Source organism: Pongo pygmaeus, chromosome 11 (assembly GCF_028885625.2).
Source record: "Pongo pygmaeus isolate AG05252 chromosome 11, NHGRI_mPonPyg2-v2.0_pri, whole genome shotgun sequence".
NCBI classification, from domain to species: domain Eukaryota; kingdom Metazoa; phylum Chordata; class Mammalia; order Primates; family Hominidae; genus Pongo; species Pongo pygmaeus.
The window spans coordinates 59,598,520-59,625,581 of record NC_072384.2 but is presented as its reverse complement, the minus strand read 5'-3'; the positions used below and the strand labels follow the sequence as shown (position 1 = coordinate 59,625,581).

Below are 27,062 nucleotides of genomic sequence, written 5' to 3'. Positions count from 1 at the left end.
TGTACCTATAATCCCAGCTACTCGGGAGGCTGAGGCAGGAGAATTGCTTGAGCCTGGGACGTGTAGGTTGCGTTGATCCAAGATTGCACCACTGCACAGAGTGAGATTCTGCCAAAAAAAAAAACCCAGCTAAGATGACTTGTAGTCACAGCAGTCATCATCTTCCTGAAAGCTGACTGATGAATTATAGAAAGGTAAGTAGATTAAACGAAATGTAAGCAAAAGATTTATCTTTAGGAAAGGGTAACAGAGAAGAGTGTGTCCGTTTTTTTTTAAAGAGTATGAATCAGTCAAACCTTGGTTCAAATCCTCCATTATTTAATAGCTGAGTGATGGCTTGAGTCTCTGAGTCTCTATTTCCTCATCTGTAAAATGGTACAGATAATAGTACTTTTTTCTAAGTGTTGACTCAAGGATTAAGTGGAATAACGCACATAAAATAGTGGCAATACCTAACTCACGGTAATGGGTCATTAAATGATAATGCTGAATCAGAAAAGACATTAAGCAGCAAGTGAGGAAGGATGTCATCTAAAAGGATGTCAAGAGGTCCATTGCTCCTGTGGATTTTCATCCACACCAACTCATAGAGTCAGTTTGGGACTTGGGAAAACCTTAAACATTTTGCATTCAGTGAAGGGGAAGGAGAAGTTTATATTTAGTAGAGAAGAAAGTAGGTGAGAAGGTATTAATACTTTGATTGAGGGGGATTCAAATGTTAGTGGGTATCAGACTCCCTTGGGGAACTTGTTAAAAACGCCTATATCCTGAGTCAACACCATCTGATGTGTGGCCCAGGGCTCTGCATTTTAACAACTACCCTCGCAAGCCTGATACAAATGGTCCCAAGATCTCCCTGTGAGTGACAGCCCTAACAACACAGACTGCATTCTCATTTACTCACAGGTGCCTCATATTTTCTGTCTTTAATTAGTGATGTGTTCCTCCCTAAACCATTCCTGCAGATATGACAGCTACATTAAATCAGACCTCATCAGACCTTGTTTGCAACCTCCTTCTCCCATCAAAAGCTTGGAGCCTAAGTTCTGACCCAGACAACAGCAACAAGGCCAGGCCATAAGGCAGATAGATGTGTTTTGTTGTACATGCTTGCTTATCGATGTGCTGATAAAATATTAAGTCCTGAACTTAAAACCAAAAGTATCAAATTGGCATCACTTAAGAACATGAAAACCACAGCAATGTCAAAAGAACCAAAAAGTAGGTTCAAGACCATTATATCCCAATCAAGAAAACATGATCAGAAAAATGTCACATTGCAGTTGCTGAGGGCAAGGGAGAGATAGAGGTTGGCACAATCCAAGGAATCTGAAGATGATTGTGAACTTGGCCTTGAAGCTCAGGTATGCCGAGTGCCCCTGGAGACTTGCTCTGGAAAAATCTCATGTAAATCAACTCCTTTGAAATGCATACATAAAATGAGTCTTGTGGCCATTCATTAGGGAAACATAAGGAGAATCCTGCTGTACAAGGAGAAATTACTTTACAATACCAAAAAAGCCTGCCTGCTCATTATCTGTCTTACAAAATAAAATTCTCCAACTACACTCCCAACCCTCTGTGACTGTGGCAGTGACTTTAGCAAGTTATCTTGAAATCAAAGCCATCCCTTATAGTATTGATTCTATTGAAAAAAACCAGTTTCAAACAACAAAAACAAATTTCCAGAATAAGTCCTGCTTTTAATTCAGAGACTGTTGTATCTAGTTGGTGATTTTTTTTTTTCGGTGAAACATGCCTTGGGCTAAATGCCTCCTCATTACTAAGCTGTTGTCTGTTCTTTTATTCTTCCACACAATACGAGTGGCACCGCAACATGCCATTCTGCAGAGCACGCACAGATGCCCTGATGCTTTTTATTATGGCGTGTTATTATCCCCATGCTTTTGTAGTAGGGAAAACTGAGGGGAAAAATAACCTCCCTGAGGCTTAACAAGAGTCACCTGACAGCTTCCAGGCTCCCTCTTCCTCAACAAATGTCCGCATGGTTGCGTAGGCCTGGCACTTCCAGGGGCCAGCAGAGCAGAACCTGTCCCCAAGAAGTCCATGGTCCCTCCTGTCTCCTGTCTCACAGCTTTCAGACTACAAAATCCCAGGGTGGCCTGGTGGAGGCTTGGGTAGAAGAGGCAAACTGAGAAGTGAGAAAGGGGCTGATCCCCAGGATCCTCTAAGCATATTGAAAAAAAGAACTGAGTGAAGAGTCGCCACCAGGGTGCTTGTGGACACAGGTGGCTTCTTTCATCTTCTTTCTTTCCCCCACCATCTGGAGGGACTTCCAGAGCATAAGAGCCACAACAGAGTCAAGGAATGATAGGCTGGAAGGCTTCCTGGCTGGAAAGTACCAGCTAGGGTAGAAGCTATACCCACAGGTTCCAACTAGGAGGCTCCAGGCCCTTGAGGTGATGAGGATAGAAAAGGGGAAAGAGTGCTGTATTTGCTGTAACAATAGTAATATTAATTATTATAATAGCAGCTCTCATTTTTTGAGCCCTTACTAATACCATTTGCCAGATGTTGTTCTATATATTTTACATGTATTAATTCGCTTAATATTCTTAACAACCATATAAAACAGGTACCACTATTATTTTCATTTTAAAGGTAAGGAAATTGAGGCATAGAGACATTAAATAATTTTCTAGGTCTGGCAGTAATTACGTGCCAGAGCTGGTTGGAGGAGCTCTGGCAGCCTGGCCTGGAGCCCATGCTCTGAACCACTGTGCTCTACTGCCTCCTACTGGCTGTACAATCATCATAACTATCTGAATCACAAAAAGATGTTAGATCAGCATCATCCAACAGAACTGTTAGGCAAACCCTATATGTAATTTAAAATTTTCTAGTAATTACATTAAAAAGTAAAAGAAACAGGTAAAATGAATTTTATTTACGATGTTATCCAAAATATTGTCATTTCAACATGTAATCAGTATAAAAGCTGAGATATTTTACATTTTTTCATACCAAGTGTTCAAAATCAGTGTGTATTTCACCCTTACAGCATAAGCTACTTGGGAAAAGTCACATTTCAAGCACTCAATAGGCACATTGAGCTACCAGATTGTGCAACACATGTAGCAGAGTTAGATACTCAAGACCTTAGAAGTAGGTGCTGCACCAACCTGGACTCAATAGGCCACATTGCCCACAGTGATAGAGGTGACCCTCTTCTTCCATGTAGAAATCCATTTTCAGTCTGAGCATCTCAAGAAACATCTGAGTATGAAAAGTGACTATCTCTATTGTGTAAGACCTGCTCTGGCACTTGGGCCAACATCTTTAATTGAGAAATGTACAATTCCTGAGGACTTTCAGTTCTTAAAATAATTATCTCTGCCAGACCGCACCCATTTCTTCTTTAGTCACTTCTGGAGAACCCTCCTAATTCATGTCTACGTGCAGGATTGTAGCAAGCTTCATCTTGCGTTGAACAGGAATATACTATGCCCCACCCCAGGCATTTCTTAGCCAAAGATGTAGCCAGTATATATTCTCATGACACAAGCCTGCTGCTTTATTTGCAGGAATGTGCTAACCTATTAGAGGCAGCTATGGTTCATTTGCTATGCGAGAATATAGTCTTTAGATCTTCATACAGTAATAACTATGTCATTAGCTCCTTTACTTATTTCTGCATAATCTCTTTACATGGTTTCTTGGCCAAAGAACAAAAGTGTGTGAGGCCAGGCATCATGCTGTTAGTGGGTAATTAGTCCCACTCAGATTCACATCGACTCCACATCCTTACCTTAAAGACAGCATGACTAGTCATATATGTATAACTCTACTTATTAAATATCTAAAAGCAGTAAGACTTAGGATAAACTAAACATCATTCATTTCCTCCCCAGATCCCATGGATTTTGCCTCATTTCTTGCAGAGGGATGCAGATATCTAATGATAATTTTATGTGGGATTTTTTTCCATGAAAGTAAGAGGAGAACATAATTATAATGTTTCATTAAGAAATGTATCATCTCCTAGGCATATTGCAAGGACTATTAGTCATTCTGCTGTGAATTAGGAAAGGTACTGTATAATTGCAAAATTACATTAATATCTTCAATAGAGTCAAAATAACATTTCACAGAATATTCAAGTTGAAAGTACCCTACAGAACATCTACTTTCACAGACTTGGCTGAAGATAAGAATCATTTAGAATATTTAATAATACAAAATCGGTGGCTTATCCAAGACCCACTGAATCAGAATATTGGGGAAAGGGTCTAGGAAGCTGTGTTAGTAAGCAAGAACACTTCAGCTTATTGGTATCATCAGAAAAGGTAAGGGAACACTGAACTTTGTTTTACAGATGAAGGGCCTGGGGCTCAGAGACATCAAGGGACCGGATCACATTCACACAGCTACTGTACATCAGATGGGAATTGAATCTACCTCTCCTGAATCTAGTCTAGGAACTTCCCCAAAACTATACTACTGCATTAGGGTTCAACAAAACAGAACTGAAACCCATCATTGCCTTCTGTCTATAAAGAAAGAAGGAAACAGTAATTTTTTCCAAGGGATAGGTTTTTATATAGCTTTTAACATAGTCTTCTAGACTCCCCATGATTCAAGAAGGTCCATGAAAAACTGATGACATGCAGCACACACACACACACACACACACACACACACACACACACACATACTCCATTTCTGCTTTATCGTGGACTCAGAAGAGACCATTTTTAGTGATTAAACTAGTCTTTTTCTTAATCCCTTAAATATTCCATGTGCATTAATTATCACTCTTTTGGATTCTCTTTTAGAGTCAACCATCAAGTCTATATCCATTTACTTCAAATAACTAAATTCTTCCTTTATCTTTTGTTCTACTTTGAGGAATGCAGGGCTATTCTTCAACAAGTAACTCATTTTTAAAATTTAAGCAAGGCGAAAATGGTGTCAATATTTATCCTCTGCTGCAGAAAATGTAGATGAAAACCAACAAGAAATGGCTTTCCAATGTCAAAATGTTGATTTTACCACCTTCTTATAATTTTCTTTATTTCTGCAGATTGTCCGAAGCCTCCAAACATTCCCATGATCATGTTAGGGGTTTCCCTGGCTATTCTTCTCATCGGGGTTGTCCTACTGTGCATCTGGAAGCTACTGGTGTCATTTCATGATCGTAAAGAAGTTGCCAAATTTGAAGCAGAACGATCAAAAGCCAAGTGGCAAACGGTATGTGGAAACTTAGGGCTACTCCTTGTCTAGGGGAGAAAGAGGCTGGTGGGAGAGATTGAGGGGCCTCAGCTTTCTTCTGCTCTGAGAGTTCAAATGTCACATTTTTTCTCTCCAACTCTCGCCATGACCCCAACAGCTTTGATTTCTGTTCTGCTTCAGGGGCAAAGGTCCAGATGACCCTCATAGCTTATATTTGTCTTAGTGCGGTGGGGATTTCCACCACGATGAGGAGTCTCATGAGGCTCCTGAGACAGCTGCTTAGGGACATTGGGGAAGTATATTTTTACCCAGTGCTTCCTCACCACTAGGAGTATCCCTCAGGCCCCATTTGATAAAGCACGGGTGCTGTATCTAAACATTTCCATAAATTGGTTATGTTATAATGAATGGAATAGTGTTCATAAGTAGTATGATAATTCATGCCAATTTCTTTGGAAATACTTGTTTCTGAAGTAATAGGTTACAAAGCAAAATTGAGATGATTTTTTAAATGCCATGCAGTTATTTTTTCTGAATAACATAAATTTTAAACAGAGACCTGAAGAAAACCCCAAAAGTATTAACCTTTAAATACATAAACTCAATAGAAATAATTTAAGTGCCTTCTCTTCACAAGAGGCAATCAGAAGGTAGGACTATAATTTTCTGTGTTTCTTTTCCACAGGAGAGATAATTACATTTCTAGAGACCCATAGAAACAATTCCATAGTTTTAATTTCATCTCTCTATCTCTAATGGTGTGTCCAGGTATTTAACAGCAATTATCTTACATTGCTGATTCTAACAACAATGATATCACTGGAGAAAATACAGGCAGACACAATGCTCCTTTGGATTTGTCTGCCCAAATAATTCGATGTTAGCAATTTTTATAGCAATGCCTTCAATTCCTAAAGCAAATGGAATTTTCCATTTTTGATAAATTTATCTTGATAAGGGATGTTTCTGTTGTATGTGGTTATTCTAAATTAATGATAATATATGGTACAGGACAATGAACACTGAAAATTTTTATCTACTTTATCTTCCCATTAAAAATGCATTTAGATACAACAGCCAGATGTAATGTATGGATCTTGTTTGGATCATGATTTGAACAGTCCACCTGTAAAAATACATCTTTAAAACAACTGGAAAAAGGCTGGGCATGGTGGCTCACACCTGTAATCTTAGAACTTTGGGAGGCCAAGACAGGAGGACTGGATCACTTGAGCTCAGGAGTTCGAGTTGGGCAACATGGCAAAACCCCATCCCTACAAAAAGAAATACAAAAATTAGCCAGGCATGGTGGTTCACACCTGTAGTCCCAGCTACTTGGGAGGCTAAGGCAGGAAGATCACTTGAGCCAGGAGGTCAAGGCTGCAGTGAGCCATGATCATGCCATTGCATTCCAGCCTAGGTGACAGAGTGAGCCCCTGTCTCCAAAATAAATAATAAATAAATACATAAAAAGACTGAAAAAAGATTAATACATGCTGGGTATTAGAATGATAGCAAATAAGTATGGTTGATTTGATTAGGTATGATAATGTCATGGTGACATTGCTAGAAAATATCCATATTTTTTAGAGATGCATACTGAAGGAGTGAAAGGAAATGAAAGCTGGGGTTCGCTTTGAAATAATTCAGCCAAGAGAGTGGAATGGAGGGATAGTTGAAGCAGGTGTGGCAGAATTGTGATAACTGTTGAATCTGAGCAATGGGTCTTTGGAGGTTTGTTATATAGCTTTCCTCTTTTTGCGAATGTGTGTATTTTCCACAATTAAGCAAAATCCCTCAGGAGAATATATAATTTACTCATCCCTAACAATGTAAAAGGTAAACAGATAGGTTATCTTGGTGACTTAGAACACAGTACTAATGAGCCCAAAGTTGTAGGACACTTCACTTCACCTGACCCCTGGCCACAGATGTTATTTTTGACTTTCATCAACTCTCCAACAAATGCCTTGCCATGGTTAGAAGGGCAACCAGGTAAAAGAATATGGTTAAGTTGCCACAAAGGACAATAGCAGCAAGGCCCATGATATAATCCTGGTATTTCCATTTTGAAGAGCTAAACTGAGGCTCAGAGAAAGTTAAGGGACTTCCCTAACTTTTGGTGCATGGTTAAGCTGAAGCCTAATTGTTCATTGTTCTTCTAAGCACAGCCTTTGGTTGACCCTCCTAGAAATAATAAGCAGGTGTTCCACAAACACACACTTGGGCAATTATGTGATGTGTATCTACTAACCAGCACATTTCAATGTTCTCATACAGAGGCATAAATACTGACAAGTGATTAATATCTTTAAAATAACATTTTAATTAACAGTTAATTTCCCCAAAAACATGAATTGTTCTCCCTCAGGATGTAGAACATGACTGAAATTCAAATGCTGAATTTTTGCTGTTTCTTCATCTAACATGCGACCCGAACATGCATTAAACAGAAAAAAAAGCATAAATGGAAAATATTATTCCCTTATTAAATTGAGTTTCTTTGAATAACAAATGTTTGATGTTCCTGACTAGATAATGACTGGGTAGTAATTATTCACTTGGATACAAAAAAGGTTTAACTCAAATAATTCAGTTTAAATTTCACTAACATCCTACTGGAAAAAAATGTCACTCACTGCACACATTTAGGGGTCTTCAATTTAATTGAGTTTTTTCCCTAAAACCTATTTCTTCTTGAAGAAGTGAATTTGACTGGTCTTTGAAACCCAGTGCCCTCCAGGGACAATACAGACAGTCAGGCCTCCTGGCCATAGGACTGCATTGGACTCATAAAGTGACAGGGCTTAAGACAGAAAGGTCTTCACTCCTACCTCCTAAAACATTTCAGAGCAGCTGTAAAGAAAGGTTATCTTTTTTATTATGCTTTAAAAAATAATGCCCACCCCCACATATTCTTTATGAAAACACAAATGAAACATATTTAAATTCATCTTTGATTAGAATTTTTTTTCTAGGATGACAAGTCATTAACTTGAGGCAAAAAAATGTTCAGCCTGACATTTCTTGCAGTCATGAATTGATTTTGTACTGTGCTAAGCAAATCAGGTCTGCGTTTGGCAGTTGGGCGATCATTAAGGAAGCTGTGGGTCATGACAGAGTTTTCCTATTACCACTTTTTCAATCTTGAAAAATGTGTCATTGCATTTGCAGAATCCACAGCCTAAATTAGCACTCTCAGACACCTGGGGGAATCAGCCTGGTCACCCCAGATGGTTAGGGGAAAACTGACCTTTTCTGAGCAATAGATTGCACACTCACCTGAAATAGAGTAGGACTCAAGCCTGCATTTCTGCTGGAAAGTCTGTGTAGAGAGGTTACAATCAGCAGAGCACTAGAGGAGGCAGTGTGGACATTTCCACACCTCCTCCTGGAACAAAACCCAATGTGAGTGCATTATCCTGACCTCTGATCTTCAGCTGAGGCCAGGAAATACCCTACTACACACAACAGCAATAGGTACTTGCTCTTCGTCCACTTTTACACTTCCACCTTAACCTCTTACTCTAGTGAAGTCTGCTTTACCCATCACTCCCTGTAAGCAATGTCTTGGCCCTAAACCAGTTTTGCAAGGGACTCCCAAAATATTGCAAACCTGAATGAATGAAGTTGCTTTAAAATACAGAATGAAAACTCCACCATCAAAATTAAACATTCAACTAAATATCTACTAAATAACATTGTGTTATCTTGTCAATTGCAATTCAAGTCACCTCCTCTATAATGCATATCAGTTATATTAAGTGTGGGATATGGGTGTATTGTAGTATGTTTGACATGATATAGGGTGCACCTACAAACAAGTACCTGGTCCTACAGAGCTCTAAGCTGGCCCTGCTCACAGCTTGTGTCCTCTTTCCAAGTGTCTTTTCTGTTCACAAAGGTGGGAGCTTCCCGGAGGAAGCGGGAAATTCCTCCAGGACAGGCTTACCCTGTCATTGCTGGCCTGAACCTCTTACTTTTTTCCATCTTGTTTCTTCAATTGAGTCCCTCATTCTCATGTAACCAACTAGATTCTCTCAAATTTAATAGAATTCCATGCATGATTTTTGTTTGCAAATGAGACTCCGTCTACATCTAAATTCACATCAGTCTGCCCTTTGCCTTCAAAATCTCAAATTCTTAGGGCAGCAGGACTAGATAAGATCTGAAGGTCCCTCAGAATTAACCAGGCTGCTCTCAGGAATAGAAGCAATATACCATCTTAGCTTTCACCTATCATCCATCACCAGCCAAGGAACCTCTTTTCTGTTTGGCTTTATTATAGAAATAGCATATCTCTTTAAAGGCACATAACAAAGGTAACATGTCACTTAGTCAGAGGTCAGGCCACTGGCTCTGGACAACATAGAAATGGGTGCAGGTGTGATTCCCACTCACAATGAGGGCACTGAGGCCAATGAGTGGGAAAGACTGGGGAGCATTTCCGGTTTCATTCAATTCTTTTAAGAGCTGAAAGAAATATACTGAGCAAGCAAAGACAATTAAGGTTTTTTTTCAAATCCACCCCTAGAAATTTCTACCATAGCTATCATTCATGGAATGAGGTGATCAAAGTATAAGATTTTAACTTAGAAGGTCAGAAGCAGTACCTGGATTCCATACATACTCAGTAATGGGCTTAGAAATGTTAAGTGTACCAAAGCCCTGGGGGAAAATATCTTAATAATCCTCTCTAAAACCTAAAAGAAAAGGAAATTCCAAATGTAAAGAAAAGCTATAAATAGGAACTAATGAGAAGAGGCAGCATTTATGGAGCATTTGCTATGTGCTACACACAGTGCTAAAATACTTTACCTGGACGAGGTAGGAACAGATAGGGACACCAAGGCTCACAGTGGCTTCAGTACGGTCATGTGGTGGAGCTGGGTTTGCACCCAGACTGTTGCCATAGCCTGTGTGATCAACCTTGGAAAGTGGGAGAGAAGAAACTGTACCTTACCCAGACACCTTCCTCCAGCCTGGTACAACTAGAGAGGCTTGATCCTTCTGGACCTTCTGGTCCTTTTGGCTATAGCACCACTGCTATTGGCACCTGGAGGCACATCTATAACCCAAACAGCACAGCTGAGCTACCCAGGAGTCCCACATCCAACCTTCCCACTGCCCCCAAGGCAAAGCCATTTTTCCTGGCCTGCCTTTGGACTGCAACTCTTTCATGACCCCAGGGTCCTCCATACCAGTCTCTTGTGGTTGTCTTACACAGTGCTGTACATAGTAAGCAAAAGACAGCTGGTTCTTTGGCTACCCAGGGCAAGTGTTAGCTGTCCAGAGGATAGTTCCTCACTCCTCCCAAGCAACTACTTTCTCCCACTTCTGAGTTTTGATTTTATCTTAGCATGATTATTTGTGCCCTTCTTTGATGCCTCTCATCAGTAACACGTTTGTTAAAGGCAGATACTGTGTCGTTCATTTTTGTATGTTCCTACCAGTTTCACTTTTCCTGTTTTTTACTTTTTTGGCTTTGATTTCACTTTTGGTTCATCTATCACTGTTCATGCCACTCATTCCATACATACTGAGTACCTGCTTTGGGCCAGGGACTCAGTGCTGGGAAAACAGCAGTGAGCACAACAGCTGAAGCCTTGATTTCTATCTGTAAATTTGTGCATTACCAAAAGAGGTAAGATTTTTAGAATATACATATGGGACTTGTTCTGTATATTTAACAAAATGAAAATGTATAAATTGCAAAACACTAAACGTATGAAATACCAAATTAATCAAAATTGTTCTAATGGTTTCCAAGACTGAGCTTGACTCTCCTCTTCCAATTTGCACTATGTATTAAAACAGTATAATAACAAAATGTACATACTTTCACTTGAATCTTTTTTTTTCCCAGGGAACCAATCCACTCTACAGAGGCTCCACAAGTACTTTTAAAAATGTAACTTATAAACACAGGGAAAAACAAAAGGTAGACCTTTCCACAGATTGCTAGAACTACTTTATGCATGAAAAAAGTCTGTTTCACTGATATGAAATGTTAATGCACTATTTAATTTTTTTCTCTTTGTTGCTTCAAAATGAGGTTGGTTTAAGATAATAATAGGACATTTGCAGATAAGTCATCCTCTACATGAAGGTGAGAGACTGTTGGCAGGTTCAAAATAATCAAGAAAAGAAATATCCTTAGCAAAGAGATGACTTTGAGGATCATTTGAGGAATAGTAACTCTGTTGCATTAATGCTTCAAAAAATCATCAAAATGATTCATAGGGGCCTGATTTGCATTTGAAAAATGTTTGAAATTAGAATCTCATTTGTTTCAGGAATGCAGCTACCTGAGTCACAAAGCCCATATACTCACATTGTGTGTCTATACTTGCCAATTAATTCTAAACTTGTAGGAAATATGCCCTCTCTTAAAGGAGAATTTTTTAAAAAATCTCTGAGAAATGAGATTCTGAGTTTACTTCAGCTAAAAGGTTGCAATTCTTCTGAAGATATCTCAAATATAAGGTTGAACATTAAGTGTTAATAATTTTTGTGAATTTATACACACCTAAGCGTTAAGTACACAAATATTTTATTTGTTTTACAAATGAGGAATAAGTAATTTATAAATTAAGAAGTTACCTATAAAAATAAAAAGATAACAACCCTATCATATAGCTTATTTTTAAATTACCTGAAAAACGATATTCTACACTGTTTCCTTTTTGACTCTGAGTTTTCAAACTGTTACTTCTCCCATATTTCTCAATCCATTTCACTCAGTTGCACAGTCTTTTAAACCCTGTAATTGTCATACCAAAGTTTCTTTTTTAAAAAAAATTACTTTAAATGTTTAGTTTATTCAAAGAGTGATCCAATAATATAAAAGGAACATGTGTTAAACACAATAAAATTTTAAATGGCTCTAAATCAAGCACATCGAGAGTATACAAGTCTTAAAGGCTTTTTAATACATACTCTTTTCCCATCTATGTAACCCAACTTGCACATTGCAGCTGCATGTGGTGAATATGCATCATATATTTACTTTAAGAGGTAAGATTTTACTTGCAAAATACATGTGCAAATTAGGGATCCATCAGTTGATGGAGGAGATGGACTCTAGAATATTATTTCTTGTGGTTATTACTCCTTTACAAAGCACTTTCATCTCACTTGATCCTCATAAGGAAACTAAGGCTCAGAATGAGTAGAGCTGGGTTCAGAATCTCGCTCTTCTAACTCCAAGCCATCTCCTCTTTCTACTGCAGGAAACTGCCTCTTTTGTCAGTGAAGTAATAGAAAGATTGTGTTAGTTAAGCAATAACTATTATTTGTTTGAAAATGTACGAGACTAAACAAATAGCATTTAAACTGCCGGCATACAGATGAGATATTGTACTTTTGCGCAATGTTTATTACCTTTGATTAAATTGTAATGTGAAGCTTTTACTAGGTGAATAGTTCATTATGTAGTGGAGGCTTTGTGGTTGTCCATTGAATTGTCACAGCAAAATCTATAAGTTTCTTCTATTCTACAAGATAGATCCATATACATTTGATCACTTGGAGACTCTTTTTTTTGCTGGTTTCCAGATAACTCAGGTAAATCAGACCTTTACGGAGTACAGGGCTAGGTGAAAGAATTACTAAACAATCACCTTGAAAATCCGAAGGGCTGATATACCCTTTATGTTCCTGACTGATGCACAGAACCTGGGGAAAATCTACAGCAATATACAGGTTGCAATGCTGATAACACAACAGCAATCCTCTCCTCTATGTGGACTTACTGTTGTATTTTTTTATTATTATTGGAATGGGATTTTAGAAAATAGAAGTTACCTTTGTGTGTGTTTTAGGGAAGGTAGAGAAGAATCTGCTCTTTCTCTGAATACTGTTTTGACCCCAGGCAGGACCTTGGAAAGGCCAAAACATTAACAGTAGTACTTCTGTTCACTGAAGAGTTATGTTACATGAAGATAAAATGGTTTGGTTGTGTTTATTATTATATTTTGTGTTGATGTAAATAAACATGGTAATTTAAACAATGAACCTTAGATGGATGATAGTTTCTTTTATTTGCTTGGCACAAAACCCTCTTCTTGGATTTCTGGATTCCTCTGTGACCTGTTCTGACTGCCTTGATGGTCTTGGTCTGCGGCCAAGGAGAAGAGGAAAAGGAGGCAGCCACAGAAGGCAAGAGACAGCAGGGAGCGGGCCTGGACATCACCATTTTGTAAAGTCAAGTTCTTTAGAGTTAGTGCTATAAACTGAAATGTATCACCTTCCACCCCCAATAGCCCCTGTCCCCCCAAAATTCTTAATATTGAAGTCTTAATCCCCAGTAGCTGAGACTGTAACTGTGCTTAGAAATAGGGCCTTTAAAGAGATAATTAAAGGCCGGGCACGATGGCTCATGCCTGTAATCTCAACACTTTGGGAGGCTGATGCAGGCAGATCACAAGGTCAGGAGTTCAAGACCAGCATGGCCAACATAGTGAAACCCCGTCTCTACTAAAAATACAAAAATTAGCTAGGTGCGGTGGCAGGCGCCTATAGTCCCAGCTACTTGGGAGGCTGAGGCAGGAGAATCACTTGAACCCAGGAAGTAGAGGTTGCAGTGGGCTGAGACCACGCCATCGCACTCCAGCCTGGGTGACAGAGTGAGACTCCATCTCAAAAAAAAAAAAAAGGATAATTAAAATAAGGCGATGGAGTTGGGCCCTGGTCCAGTATGACTAGTGTCCTTATAAGAAGAGATTAGGACACAGACATAAGGAAAACCATGTTAAGATACAGGGAGAGGGTGGCCAACTACAAGCCAAGGAGAGAGGCCTCATAAGAAACCAACCCAGTTGCCACCTGGACCCTGGACTTCTGGTCCCCAGAACTGAGGGAAAATAAATTCCTGTTGTGGAAGCCCCCTAGTCTGTGGTGCTCTGCTCAGCAGCCTGAGCACACTCCCGCAGTCAGGGAGTCTATTCTTCTGCACATCCATTTGTTCGGTGTCATGGTGCCATGCTTATCTTCTAAATCAGGAAAATTAAGCACAGAGAGACCAAATGCTGGAAAAAGGAGTCAATTTAATCCTTCTCTTAGGCCCATTTCTTACAAAAAGACAGGCAAAGTCAAATCAAGAGTACTTATATTCTGAAACACACTGTCTCTTGTAAACTAAAGGCCAAATGTCTGAAAATAGAGAAACAGCTCCCATTTTGAACAGCACCAAGAAAGTCCCCTCTCTTCTTAATTTTTCCATCTGGGAGGTGGAATTCTTGTGTCTTCTAGCAGCTATAACAATTCCTGACACAGTAGCAACTCAATAAATTCATTCAACAAATATTTATCGAATGCCTGGTATATGCCAGACACTGTTCTTATGACTATGGATATAGTGAACTATGAGCAAAACAAGTAATCTCTATGCTTCCAAATGAGAGAGAAAATAATAAACAAGTAAATATACATTATCAGGGTCCTGGACCCAGTTTGTGCAGACCCCAGATCCACTTGGTCCCACGTGCCTTCCAGGCCTATGCCGGGAGTTACCCCAGCACCAACCTGCACAGTCTCCTTGGTAGTAAAACCCCAGCTTCTTCCTAACTCCTAACAGGTTAAGGAGCTGCTGCAATTCCTGTGCCCAAGTCCAGAATGGCTTCCCTAGCTGCTGCCCCAAGGGACCGCATAACACAACAGGGAGGTTCAGGAGAGTCAACACTCTGAAGAATGAATGTAGATCCATAAGAGACAGAGATGGGAAGGAACCAGCAGATGAACAGGAGCTGAGCCACCAGCGATGTCTTCTGGGGAAGCAGTGGCCAGCTTCCCAATGCCGCATCTTGTAGCTGCATTCCCTCATTAGCTGTCTCCCTGCCCTTTTCCACTGGGCTAGCACCCCTCAATAAAACATTAGCACATAACCTTGCTTGGGTTCTTATTATGTAAGGAGCCTGGACTAAGACTGTCTAACCATCCTAAGAACTATGCAGAAAATAAAGCAGGACAAAAAGCTACACAATGCCCTGTGAGAGTGCACCCTTAGAAAGAGTTGTAATTTCTTTTATTTTTATTTTTTATTTTTTTTGAGACAGAGTCTCACTCTGTCACCCAGAATGGAGTGCAGTGGTATGATCTCAGCTCACTGCAATTTCCGCCTTCCAGGAAAGTGAATCCGAAAGTGAATCGCTCTAGACTGGGCAAAGGGTGGAAAACTTGATCTTCTGTCTTTTCATTTGGTTACACAACCAGCAAGGGAGCAGCATGGCACCCCAGAAGTTTTGCATCCCATGAGCTCTCCTGGAGCTAGGTCCTGGGAGAGGTCTGACAGTCAAAGACACAGATTTGACCACAACTACCCCACCCCCCACTCTTTGGTATCATTGACATGGCAAGACTTCACAAATCCCACGGAGGATCTAGTTCAGTTTGAAATTTTAATCTGACCTTTGCAATTTCCAGGTATGTAGTTTATGAAAGAACTGCTCAGATAGTATTTACTTTTTTGGCCTAAAATGTATTTACATTTATGGTCTTGCATATCAATCAGTCCTGTTCCAGGTCAATATCCGAAGCTCCGTATCAAGGAACTCTGTTGTTTGTCAATAACTGACCCAATGAAAAGTTTATTTTTTAATCCAATTGACTTTGCTATACATAATATAGATGTGTGTGTATGTGTATATGTAAATACATATATATATATTTCTTATTTCAATAGCTGTATCTTACTAGCATTAAAGAGCTTGCATTGTTAATAAAAATTAGGGTTAACTGCATGTTGTGCACATGTACTCTAGAACTTGGGGTATAATAATAATAATAAAAAGGAAAAAACAAAAATAAAATAAATCAAAAGCTCAAAAAAAATTAGGGTTAAAAGAAAAACATTAGATGCATTAATTTTAACAGAGTTTAATTGAGCAATTCACAAATCGGGCAGTTCCTCAACCAGGGTAGGTTCAGAGTGACTCAGGCAGTGCTGTGTGGTCGGAGAGGATTTACGGACAGAAAAGGGAAAGCAAGGTACAGAAAACAGAATTGACATGCAGAAACAGTCAGATTGGTTACAGTTCTGCATTTGCCCTATTTGAACACGATTTGAACAGTTGACCACCTACAAGTGGTTGAAGTATGGCTTCTGTGATGCGCTGAGACTTGATTACTCATTGCAAAAGTAGGTTACAGTCGGTTTCCACACCCAGTTAGGTTACATCATTATATATGGAGAAACCTTTAGGCCAAATTTACCAGGAGGCAGATTTAAGCTAAACCTAATTTAACTTAAGGTAACACCTACTGTTCTAAGTACATTATACATGTTAACTCATTCAGAGCTCACAACAACCCTATGGGGGGGGCATTATTTTTATCTCCTGTTTTACAAGTGAGGAAACTGAGGCACAGAGATGTTAAGTAAATTCCCCAAGTCACACAGCTTAACAGACTTTGAAGTGTCAAAGATAAACAAAGCCAGACACTAGTTAAGGTGGAAACAACAGACTTTAATCAGTAATATGCTATTGCAATAGGGAAGAGTCCAGCTTGAAGTGAACTCAACTTCAGTTTATATGAAGCTTACTGAGCATTTTATTTTGTTTTACTTTATTTTTATAATTTTAAGTTTTTGTGGGTACATAGTAGGTGTATATATTTAGGGTGCACAGGAGATATTTTGATACAGGCATACAATGAGTAATAATCATATCAGGGTAAATGGGATACCCATCACCTCAAGCATTTAGCCTTTCTTTGTGTTACAAACAATCCAATTATACTCTTTTGGTTATTTTGAAATGTACAATAAATTATTGTTCACCGTAGTCACCCTGTGGTGCTATCAAATACTATATCTTATTCATTGTATCTAACTATATTTTTTGTACCCATTAACCGTCACTCTTTCCTCTCCCTGCCCCCCTACTACCCTTCCCAGCCTCTGGTAACCATCCTTCTACTCTATCTCCGTGAAATCAATTGTTTTACTTTTTAGCTCCCATAAATAAATGAGAACATGTGAAGTTTGTGTTTCTGTGCCTGGCTTATTTAACATAATGACCTCCAGTTCCATCCATGTTGTTGCAAATGACAGGATCTCATTCTTTTTATGGCTGAATATAGTACTCCATTATGTGTATGTACCACGTCTTCCTTAGCCATTCATCTGTTGATGGACACAGGTTGCTTCCAAATCTTGGCTATTGTGAACAATGCTACAATAAACATGGGAGTGCAAATATCTCTTTGATATACTCATTTCCTTTCTTTTGGGTATATACCTAAGAGTGGGATTGCTAGATCATATGTAGTTCTAGTTTTAGTTTTTTGAGGAACCTTCAAACTGTTCTCCATAGTGGTTGTACTAATTTACATTCCCACCAACAGTGTATGAGGGTTCCCTTTTCTCCACATCCTTGCCAGCATGTGTTGCCTGTCTTTTAGATAAAAGCCATTTTAACTGGGGTGAAATGATATCTCATTGTAGTTTTGATCTGCATTTCTCTGATGATCAGTGATGTTGAGCACATTTTCATATAGCTGTTTGCCATTTGCATGTCTTCTTTTAAGAAATGTTTATTCAGATATTTTGCCCAATTTAAAATCAGATTATTGGGTTTTTTTCCTATAGAGTTGTTTGAGCTCCTTATATAATCGGGTTATGAATCCCTTGTCAGATGGAGAGTTTGCAAATATTTTCTTCCATGTTGTAGCTTGTCTCTTCACTTTGTTGATTGTTTCCTTTGTTATGCAGAAGGGTTTTTTTTTTTTTTTTTTTTTTTAATTTGACAGAGAGTCTTGCTCTGTAGCCCAGTCTGGAGTGCAGTGGCTCAAACTCGGCTCACTGCAACCTCTGCCTCCCAGGTTGAAGCAATTCTCTTGCCTCAGCCTCCTAAGTAGCTGCGATTACAGGGGCATGCTACCATGCCCGGTTAATTTTTGTGTTTTAGTAGAGACGGGCTTTCACCATGTTGGCCAGGCTGGTCTTAAACTCCTGACCTCAGGTGATCTGCCCGTCTCGGCCTCCCAAAGTACTGGGATTACAGGCGTGAGCCACCATGCCTTTTAACTTGATGTGCTCCCCATTTGTTCATTTTTGCTTTAGGTGCCTGTGTTTGTGGAGTATTACTCAAGAAATCTTTCCCCACTCCAATGTCTTGGAGAGTTTCCCCAACATTTTCTTGTGGCATTTTCATAGTCTGAGGTCTTTGATGTAGGTCTTTAATCCATTTGACTTGATTTTTGCATATGGCAAGAGATAGGGTCTAGTTTCATTCTTCTGCATTTGGATGTTCAATTTTCCCAGCACCATTTATTTTTGAAGAGAATGTTCTTTTGTTGACAATGTTCTTGGCAGCTTTGTTGAAAATGATTTCACTGTAGATGTATGGATTTGTTTCTGGGTTCATGTATTAGTTCTTTCTCACATTTCTGTAAAGAAATACCTGAGACTAGGTAATTTATAAAGAAAAGAAGTTAAATTGCCTCACAGTTATGCAGCCTGTACAGGAAGCATGGGCACCTCTGCTTCTGGGGAGGCCTGAGGGAGCTCTTACTCATGGCAGAAAGCAAAGCAGACATCTTACATGGCAGGAGCAGGGAGGGGGGAGGTGCCACACACTTTTAAAACAACCAGCTCTCATGATTACTCACTCATTCACTATCATGAGAACAGCATGGAGGGGATGGTGCTAAACCATTCATAAGAACTCTGCCCCCATGAGCCAATCACCTGTCATCAGGCTTCACCTCCAACATTGAGGATTACAGTTTGATGTGAGATTTGGGAGGGGGCACAAATCCAAATCATATCAGTTCTTTATTCTCTTCCATTGGTTTATGTATCTATTTTTATGCCAGTAGCATGCTGTTTTGGTTACTATAGCTCTGTAGTATAATTTGAATCAGATAATGTGATTTCTCCAGTTTCGTTCATTTTACTCAGGATAGCTTTGGCTATTCTGGGTCTTTTGTGGTTCCATATAAATATAAAACTGTTTTCTTTTTCCATTTCTGTGAAGAATGTCAATGGTATTTTGACAGGGATTGCATTGAATCTGTAGATTGTTTGGGGTAGTATGAACATTTTAACAATATTGAGTCTTCCAATCCATGAATATGGAATATCTTTCCATTTTGTTGTTTCCTCTTCAATTTCTTGCGTCAATGTTTTATAGTTTTCATTGCAGAGTTCTTTCACTTCTTTGGTTAATTCCTTGGTAGTTAATTTTATTTGTAGCTATTGCAAATGGAATTATGTTTTTTTATTTCTTTTTCAGATTGCTTGCTGTTGGCATATAGAAATGCTACTGATTTTTGTATGCTGACTTTGTATCCTGACACTTTACTGAATGTATCAGTTCCAATAGGTTTTTGGCAGAGTCTTTAAGTTTTTTTTAAATATAAGATCATATAATCTGCAAACAAGGATAATTTGACTTCTCCCTTTCCGATTTGACTGTCCTTTATTTCTTTCTCTTGTCTGATTTCTCCAGCTAGGGCTTCCAGTAATATGTTAAATAACAGTGGTGAAAGTGGGCATCCTTGTCATGTTCCAGATCTTAGAGGAAAGGTTTTCAGTTATTCTCCATTAAGTGTGATACTAGCTGTGGGTCTGTCATATATGACATTTATTGTGTTGAGGTATGTTCCTTCTATACAAAGCTTTTTGAAAGTTTTTATCATGAAGGGATGTTGAATTTTATTAAATGCCTTTTCAGCATGAATTGAAATGGTCATATGGTTTTTGTCCTTCATTCTGTTGATATAATGTATCGCACTGATCAATGTACATATGTTAAACCATCCTTGCATCAATGGGATAAATTCCACTTGGTCATGATGAATGATCTTTCTAATGTGTTGTTGAATTCTGTTTGCTACTATTTTGTTGAGGATTTTTGCATCAATGTTAATCAAAGATATTGGCTTGTAGTTTTCTTTTTTTGATGTGCTTTGATTTGGAGATCAAATTAATGAGTTTGGAAGTATTCTCTCCTCCTCTATTTTTTAAAATAGATTGAGTAAGATTGATATTAGTTTTTTTTTTTAATGTTTGGTAAAATTCAGCAGTGAAGCCATTGGATCCCAGGGTTTTCTTTACTGAGATACTTTTTATTATGGCTTCCATCTTGTTACTTGTAATTGGTCTGTTCAGGTTTTGAATTCCTTCATGGTTCAATCTTGGTAGGTTGTATGTGTCTAGGAATGTATCCATTTCTTCTAGGTTTTCAAATTTATTGGCATGTAGTTGCTCATAGTAGCCTCTAACGATCCTTTGAATTTCTGCAGTATTGGTTTTAATGTCTCCTTTTTCATCTCTGATATTATTTGTTTTGGGTCTTTCCTCTTTTTTTCTTAGTCTGGCTAGAGGTTTGCCAGTTTTATTTATCTTTGCCAAAAAAGTCTTTCCATTTTGTTGATCTTTTGTATTGTTTTCTTCACTTCAATTTCATTTGTTTCTGCTCTGATCTTTATTATTTATTTTCTTCTAATTTTGAGTTTGGTTTGCTCTTGCTTTTCCAGTACTTTGAGATGCATCATTGGGTTGGTTGTTTATTGAAGTTTTTCCACTTTTTTGATGTAGGCGTTTATAACTGTAAGCTTTCCTCTTAGCAGTGCTTTTGCTGCCCCCATGAGCCAATCACCTCCCACTGGGCTCCACTTCCAACACTGAGGATTACAATTTAACATGAGATTTGGGTGGAGACACAGATCCAAACCATATCAGGTTTTGATATGTTGTGTTTCTGCTATCATTTCTTTTAAGAAAATTTTCAATTTCCTTCTTAATTTCTTCATTAACCCACTGATCATTCAGGAGCACATCATTTAATTCCCATGCATTTATATAGTTCCTAAAATTCCTCTTGTTACTGATTTTTAGTGTTATTCCACTGTGGTCAGAGAAGATATTTGATGTAATTTTTTTTTAATGTTGTGAGACTCGTTTTGTGGCCTAACATGTGGTCTGTCCTTGAGAATAACCCATGTGTTGAAGAAAAGAATGTGTATTCTGCAGCCATTGGATGAAATGTTCTGTATATCTATTAGGTACATTTGGTCTATAGTGAAAATTAAGTCTGATGTTTCTTTGTTGATTTTCTGTCTAGAAGATCTGTCCAATGCTAAAAGTGAGGTGTTGAAGTGTCCAGCTATTATTGTATTAGGATCTTTCTCTTTAGTTCTAATAATATTTGCTTTATATATCTGAGTGCTCCAGTGTTGGGTGCATGTGTATTTATAATTGTTATATCTTTTTGCTAAATTGACCCCTTTATCATTTTATAATGACCTTTGTTGTCCCTTTTTATAGTTTTTGTCTTGAAATCTATTTTGTCTGATGTAAACATAGCTACTCCTGCTCTTTTTTGGTTTCCATTTGCATGGGATAACATTTTTCATCCCTTTATTTTTAGTCTATGTGTGTTTTAAAGGTGAAGTTTGTTTCTTGTAGGTAACAGATCACTGGGTCTTATTTTTTATCCATTCAGCCATGCTATGTCTTTTGATTGGAGAGGTTAGTCCCCTTAACATTCAATGTTATTATTAAGCACGGACTTACTGCTATTATTTTGTTACTTGTTTTGTAGTCTTCTCTTCCTTCCTGTCTTCCTTTTAGTGAAGATGATTTTCTCTGGTGGTATGTTTTAATTTCTTGCTTTTTATTTTTTGTGTATCTGTTGTTTTTTTTGAGATTATCATGAAACTTGCAAATAATATCTTATAACCCATTATTTTAAACTGACAAGAATTTAACATTGATTGCATAAGCAAACTAATTAATTAACAAAGAGAAAACTAATTTAAAAATCTCTATATTTTGACTTTGTTCTCCCTTCTTTCTTTGTTTTGTTTCTATTTATATCTTATTGTACTATGTCTTGAAAAGTTGTAGTTATTATTTTTGATTATTCATCTTTTAGTCTCTCTACTCAAGATATGACTAGTTTACACACCACAATTACAGTGTTACAATATTCTGTTTTTCTATGTATTTACTCTTACCAGCAAGTTTTGTACCTTAAATAATTTTTTATTGCTTATCAACGTCCTTTACTTTCAGATTGAAGAACTCTCTTTAGCATTTCTTGTAGGATAGCTCCGGTATTGATGAAATCTCTCAGCTTTTGTTTGTCTGGGAAAGTCTTTCTTTCTCCTTTATGTTTGAAGGATATTTTCACTAGATATACTACTAGGATAAAAGGTTTTTTTCCTTCAGTACTTTAAATATGTCATGCCATTCTCTCCCGGTCTGTAAAGTTTCCACTGAGAAGTCTGCTACCAGACATATTGGAGCTCCTTTGTATGTTATTTGTTTCTTTTTTCTTGCTGTTTTTAGATTCTTTCTTTATCCTTGACCTTTGGATATTTAATTATTAAATATTTTGAGGTATTCTTATTTAGAACACTAATCTGATTGGTGTTTTGAAATCTTCTTGTACTTGAATATTGATATCTTTCTCTAGGTCTCAGATATTCTCTGTTACTATCCCTTTCAATAAACTTTCTACCCTAGTGTCTCTTCTCTACCTTCTCTTTAAGACCGATAACTTTTAGGTTGCCCTTTTGAGGCTATTTTCTAGATCTTGTAGGCATGCTTCATTCCTTTTCATTCTTTTTTCTTTTGTCTCCTGTGATTATGTTTTCAAGTAGATGTCTTCAAGCTCACTACTTCTTTCTTCTGCTTGGTCAATTCTGCTGGTAAGATATTCTGATGCATTTTTCAGTGTGTTAGTTGCATTTTTCAGCTCCAAAAATTTTGCTTGATTCTTTTAATTTCATTTTTAAGCAAATTACAATCCTGATTTTTTAAATTATTTCAATCTCTTTGTTAAATTTATCTCATAGGATTCTGAATTCCTTCTGTGTTATCTTGAATCTTTTTGAGTTGTCTCAAAACAGCTATTTTGAATTATCTGTCTGGAAGTCCCATATCTTCATCTCTCTATGATTGGTCACAGGCAGCTTATTTAATTCACTTGAGTTCATTTGGTGAGGTCATGTTTTCCTGGACGGTCTTTATGCTTGTGAATGTTCATTGTTATCTGGGCATTACAGAGTTAAGTATTTACTGTAGTTTTCACAGTCTGGGCTTGTTTGTACCCATCCTTCCTTGGAAGGCTTTCCAAGTATTCAAAGAGACTTGGGTGCTATCATCTAAGTTTTTGATCACTGCAGCTATATCTGTATTAGGGGGCACCCCAAGCCTAGTAACACTGTGGCTCCTGCAGCCTCGTACAGGTACCACCTTGGTGGTCTTGTTTAGATCTAGAAGAATTATCTGGATTACCAGGTAGAGACTCTTGTTCTCTTCCCTTACTTTCTCTCGAACAAATGCAGTCTCTCTCTCGCTGTGCTGAGCTGCCTGGAATTGGAGGAGAAGTGACACGGCATTTCTGTAGCCACTACAACTGGGGGATTTCTCTGGGTCAGTCATGAAGCCCACACAGCACTAGATTTCATCCAAGGCCTATGGTAACCACTGCATGGCTACTGCCTATGTTTGCTCATGGCCCTAGGGCTCTACAATCAGCAGGTGGTAAAGCCACCTTACTCTTACTCTTCCCTCTCCTTTTCTCAAGCAGAAAGTGTCCCTCCCCATAGCCACCATGGCTGGGAGTGTGTTGAGTCACACTTGAAGCTAACACGGCTTTGAGCCTTACCCAAGGTCCATGGCAAGTGCTGCCTGGCTACCACTGTTGATAATTCAAGGCCCAAAAGCTTTTTAGTCAGCAATTGATGAATCCTTCCAGGACTGGATCCCTCCCTTCAAGGCAGCAGGTACCCTTCTGGCCCAGGGTGTGTCTAGAAATGTTGGTCAGGAGCTAGGGCCTGGAATGGAGGCCTCACAACTCTGCCTAGTGCCCTATCCTATCATAGCTGTGCTGATATACATGTTGCAAGACAAAGTTCTCTTTATCCTTCCTTCTCATCTCCTCAAGCAGAGGGAAGGAGTCTCTCCTGGAGCTGTGAGCTGTACTGCCTGAGGTTCGGGGAGGGGTGGCACAAGCACTCCCTTGGCTATTCCAGCTGATATATCATTGAATTGTGTGTCCCCCAAGTCCACTGGCCCTGAGCCCAGCACAGCACCAAGACTTGCCCAGAAACTGCAGTCCTTGTGATGTAGACTGCCTTTCAAGTTTATTTAGGGTCCCAGAGCACTTTAGCCTGAGGTGGTAGAGCTTGCTGGAACTCAGGCTCTGAGGACTGGCATGGGCAATTTCCCTCTAGAGCTGGTGTAAATGCTCCTTCCACAGGTGGCAGCTGAATTCCGCCCTGCATTGCTTTCCACTGTGACAGGAAGCACTGAGTTCCAATGCAAAGTTCCACAATTACTGCACTCTCCTACCCCCAAATGTATAGATTCTCTGTCTGTACCAAGAGGCTGCTTCTGGGGGATGGGACAGGGGTGGCATTAGCAATTCAAGACTATCTTTTCTACTCTCTTCACTGCTTCTTTCAATGACATGAGGTTAAAACCAGGTACTGTGATCACTCACCCAATTTTTGTTCTTATGTAGATCCATTTTTTGTGTGGATAGTTTTTCAATTTGATGTCCCTTTGGCTATCTTGCTCCACCTCAGTTACTGGGCATTTTAAAGGGAGAAGAGGAAATCTGATGGGGAGTGAGTGGAGGCTCAGTAAGTCAGAGAAGTGAAAAATTACAAAAAGTGAGAAGGCGGTTCGGTTCATGTGAAACTCATCTGAGTTTATTAACTGGTGTTTATGGAAGTTAGGCTTCTACTCTCCCACAGAGGCTGGAGGGCAAGTCTTATCTTCAGGCATCGGCTGGAACAAACAGTAAATTTTTTTGGTAGGCTTTAGTTTTGTTGGACAGGCACTTTAAGAGGGGTAAGGTCAGGGTCATCTTAAGGATGCAGCCTTGAGTTACTAAAAACTGTGTTAGTGTTTTGTTCAAGTCTTTTTTTTTTTTTTTTTTTTTTTTGACAGGGTCTCACTCTGTTAACCAGGCTGGAGTGCTGTGGTGCTATCTCAGCTCACTGCAACCTCCACCTCCTGGGCTCAATTGATCCTCCCACCTCAGCCTACCAAGTAGCTGAGACAACAGGCATGAACCACCAAACCTCACTAATTTTTGTATTTTTTGTAGAGATGGGGTTTTACCCATGTTGCCCAGGCTGGTTTCATACTCCAGGCGGGAAGCAATCCATCCACTTCAGCCTCCCAAAGTGCTGGGATTAAGGTGTGAGCCATTGTGCCCTGCCCTTTTAAGTCTTTATAGGCCAAAGTCAAGGCCTAGTTGAAAAGAGATGTCAGAGGAGACTGGCTAGAGTTTGGTCAAGGAGAAAATCTTTGAATCCAAGCAACCTAGATTTGGAATGCCTGCTCCTAACGACTATGCTATACCATCTTATAAATGCCAGTTAAAGACATAATAATGACACAAGCCACCATTTATTGATTATCTGCTATAACCGGCATTATGCAAAGCATATTTCAGTCCCTGACTAAATATGAGCAGATATATAATATGCTTTGCATAATGCTGGTTATAGCAGATAAACAATAAACAATACATGCATCTTATCATACATCATATTTAAATGTTTTCTGCCATTCTTTGGAAACTGAGCCTCAAAAAGCTTGAGGGATTTGCCCAGAGTTACTGAGTTTGTAAATTACAAAGGTGGAATTTGAACCTGAGCACCTCTCACTCCAAAGTCCTCAGTCTTAAACCCTGTGCTATAGTGATAGTCTCTGGTAGAGCTCACCTTGGCTTTGTCCCTTCTTTTGTATACAATGGGAGGTGCTACTTTCTGCCCCTTGGTACTAAACATCTTAAGTTGCTTTTCCAGATATAGTTATGGATTTGCCCTGATCCATGTGGACTTAACTGCCTGAGAATTAAGTTAATAAGCCTGAGAACTGGGGTGGGGAAATGTTCTGCTCAGTTCTCATTCAGTAGCCCTGTCTGCCACCCTTTAAACCAGATGCTACTATGCACATACGTGTGAAGTTTTATCTCAATATCATGAGTCCTTGCGGGGGAAATTGAGGTTGTTTTGAGGTAGGGGTCTCAGCATGTCAAGGAATCTGTTCTTGGCCTCAAAGTCTTCCATATCCATACTGACATTTTCTGGAAATGCTGCTATTTTATGCTCACATGGGTAGGAGAGTTGTCTGATCTTCCCACAATATCCTTGCAGAGTTCACATACTGCTGTCCTGATGGCTCCCCTTCTTCCCTTTGGGGGCTGGTATTAATGGAAACAAATACTCAGCAGAAGGGGCCCAGCCTGCTTGACATGAGAGAATTGGAGGAAAAAGTGGACAATGTGCCAAAGCCAGGATGCCCTGCTTTGCTAGAGGATTAATTAGAAGACAGAGACAAGGGTGAGAATGAGGGTGTGGGTGATGGCAAATGTAGCCAGAAAATATTAATGACCATGCATGGAAAGTTCTCCAATATGGGTAATTCTGAAGCCCTTGTCTTTACTTTCTTTTTTCTTCTCCCCACAGAACAAGCTACTGGAGGTGCAAGTTGGGATAAGTCTTTTTAAAATTGAAAATGGTTACCATTTAGTAGTTTTTTGAGATCTTCTTAGGCTACATTATATAAAGTACTCTGAATTCAAGGTGTAATTACCTTTATGAAATGTCTTAACAGAATACACATATACACATGGCATTTTAATCCTATCAATAAACAACAGTTATTTCATAATTTTCTCCTTCATTAATAACTATTTTTGCTTCATTTTTTCTTTTAAAATAAAAAATATGCCTCTTTTAGTTATTCATCTCCTATAAGAAATAATTATGCTCTACTATATTCTCTATGGAATACTATTACTGGGGTAATGAAAATTTAAATTAAATAGACTGTTAAATGTATTTGCTTAGTTTTAGTATATTAAATATCCATTTCATTGATTTCTAAAAGTATA

The 27,062-nt window shown here is 38.7% G+C and overlaps 1 protein-coding gene across 7 annotated transcripts in view; it reads left to right on the top strand.

Moving 5' to 3' along the window:
* Positions 1-26,722, top strand: part of ITGB6 (integrin subunit beta 6) — a 120,104-nt gene extending 93,382 nt beyond the window's left edge. For 3 of the 7 annotated variants that reach the window (XM_054477465.1, XM_054477469.1, XM_054477464.1), the window contains 2 exons: positions 5,045-5,211; positions 11,060-13,209. In XM_054477465.1, the coding sequence (XP_054333440.1) occupies positions 5,045-5,211; positions 11,060-11,158 (266 nt within the window). In that variant the 3' untranslated portion in view covers positions 11,159-13,209. Of the gene's footprint in view, positions 1-5,044; positions 5,212-11,059; positions 13,210-14,770; positions 15,400-26,322; positions 26,509-26,634 lie in introns of those variants that run through there. The other 4 variants (XM_054477466.1, XM_054477470.2, XR_008501009.1 and 1 more) reach the window with 3 other exon arrangements.
* The last annotated feature ends 340 nt before the right edge of the window (positions 26,723-27,062 follow it).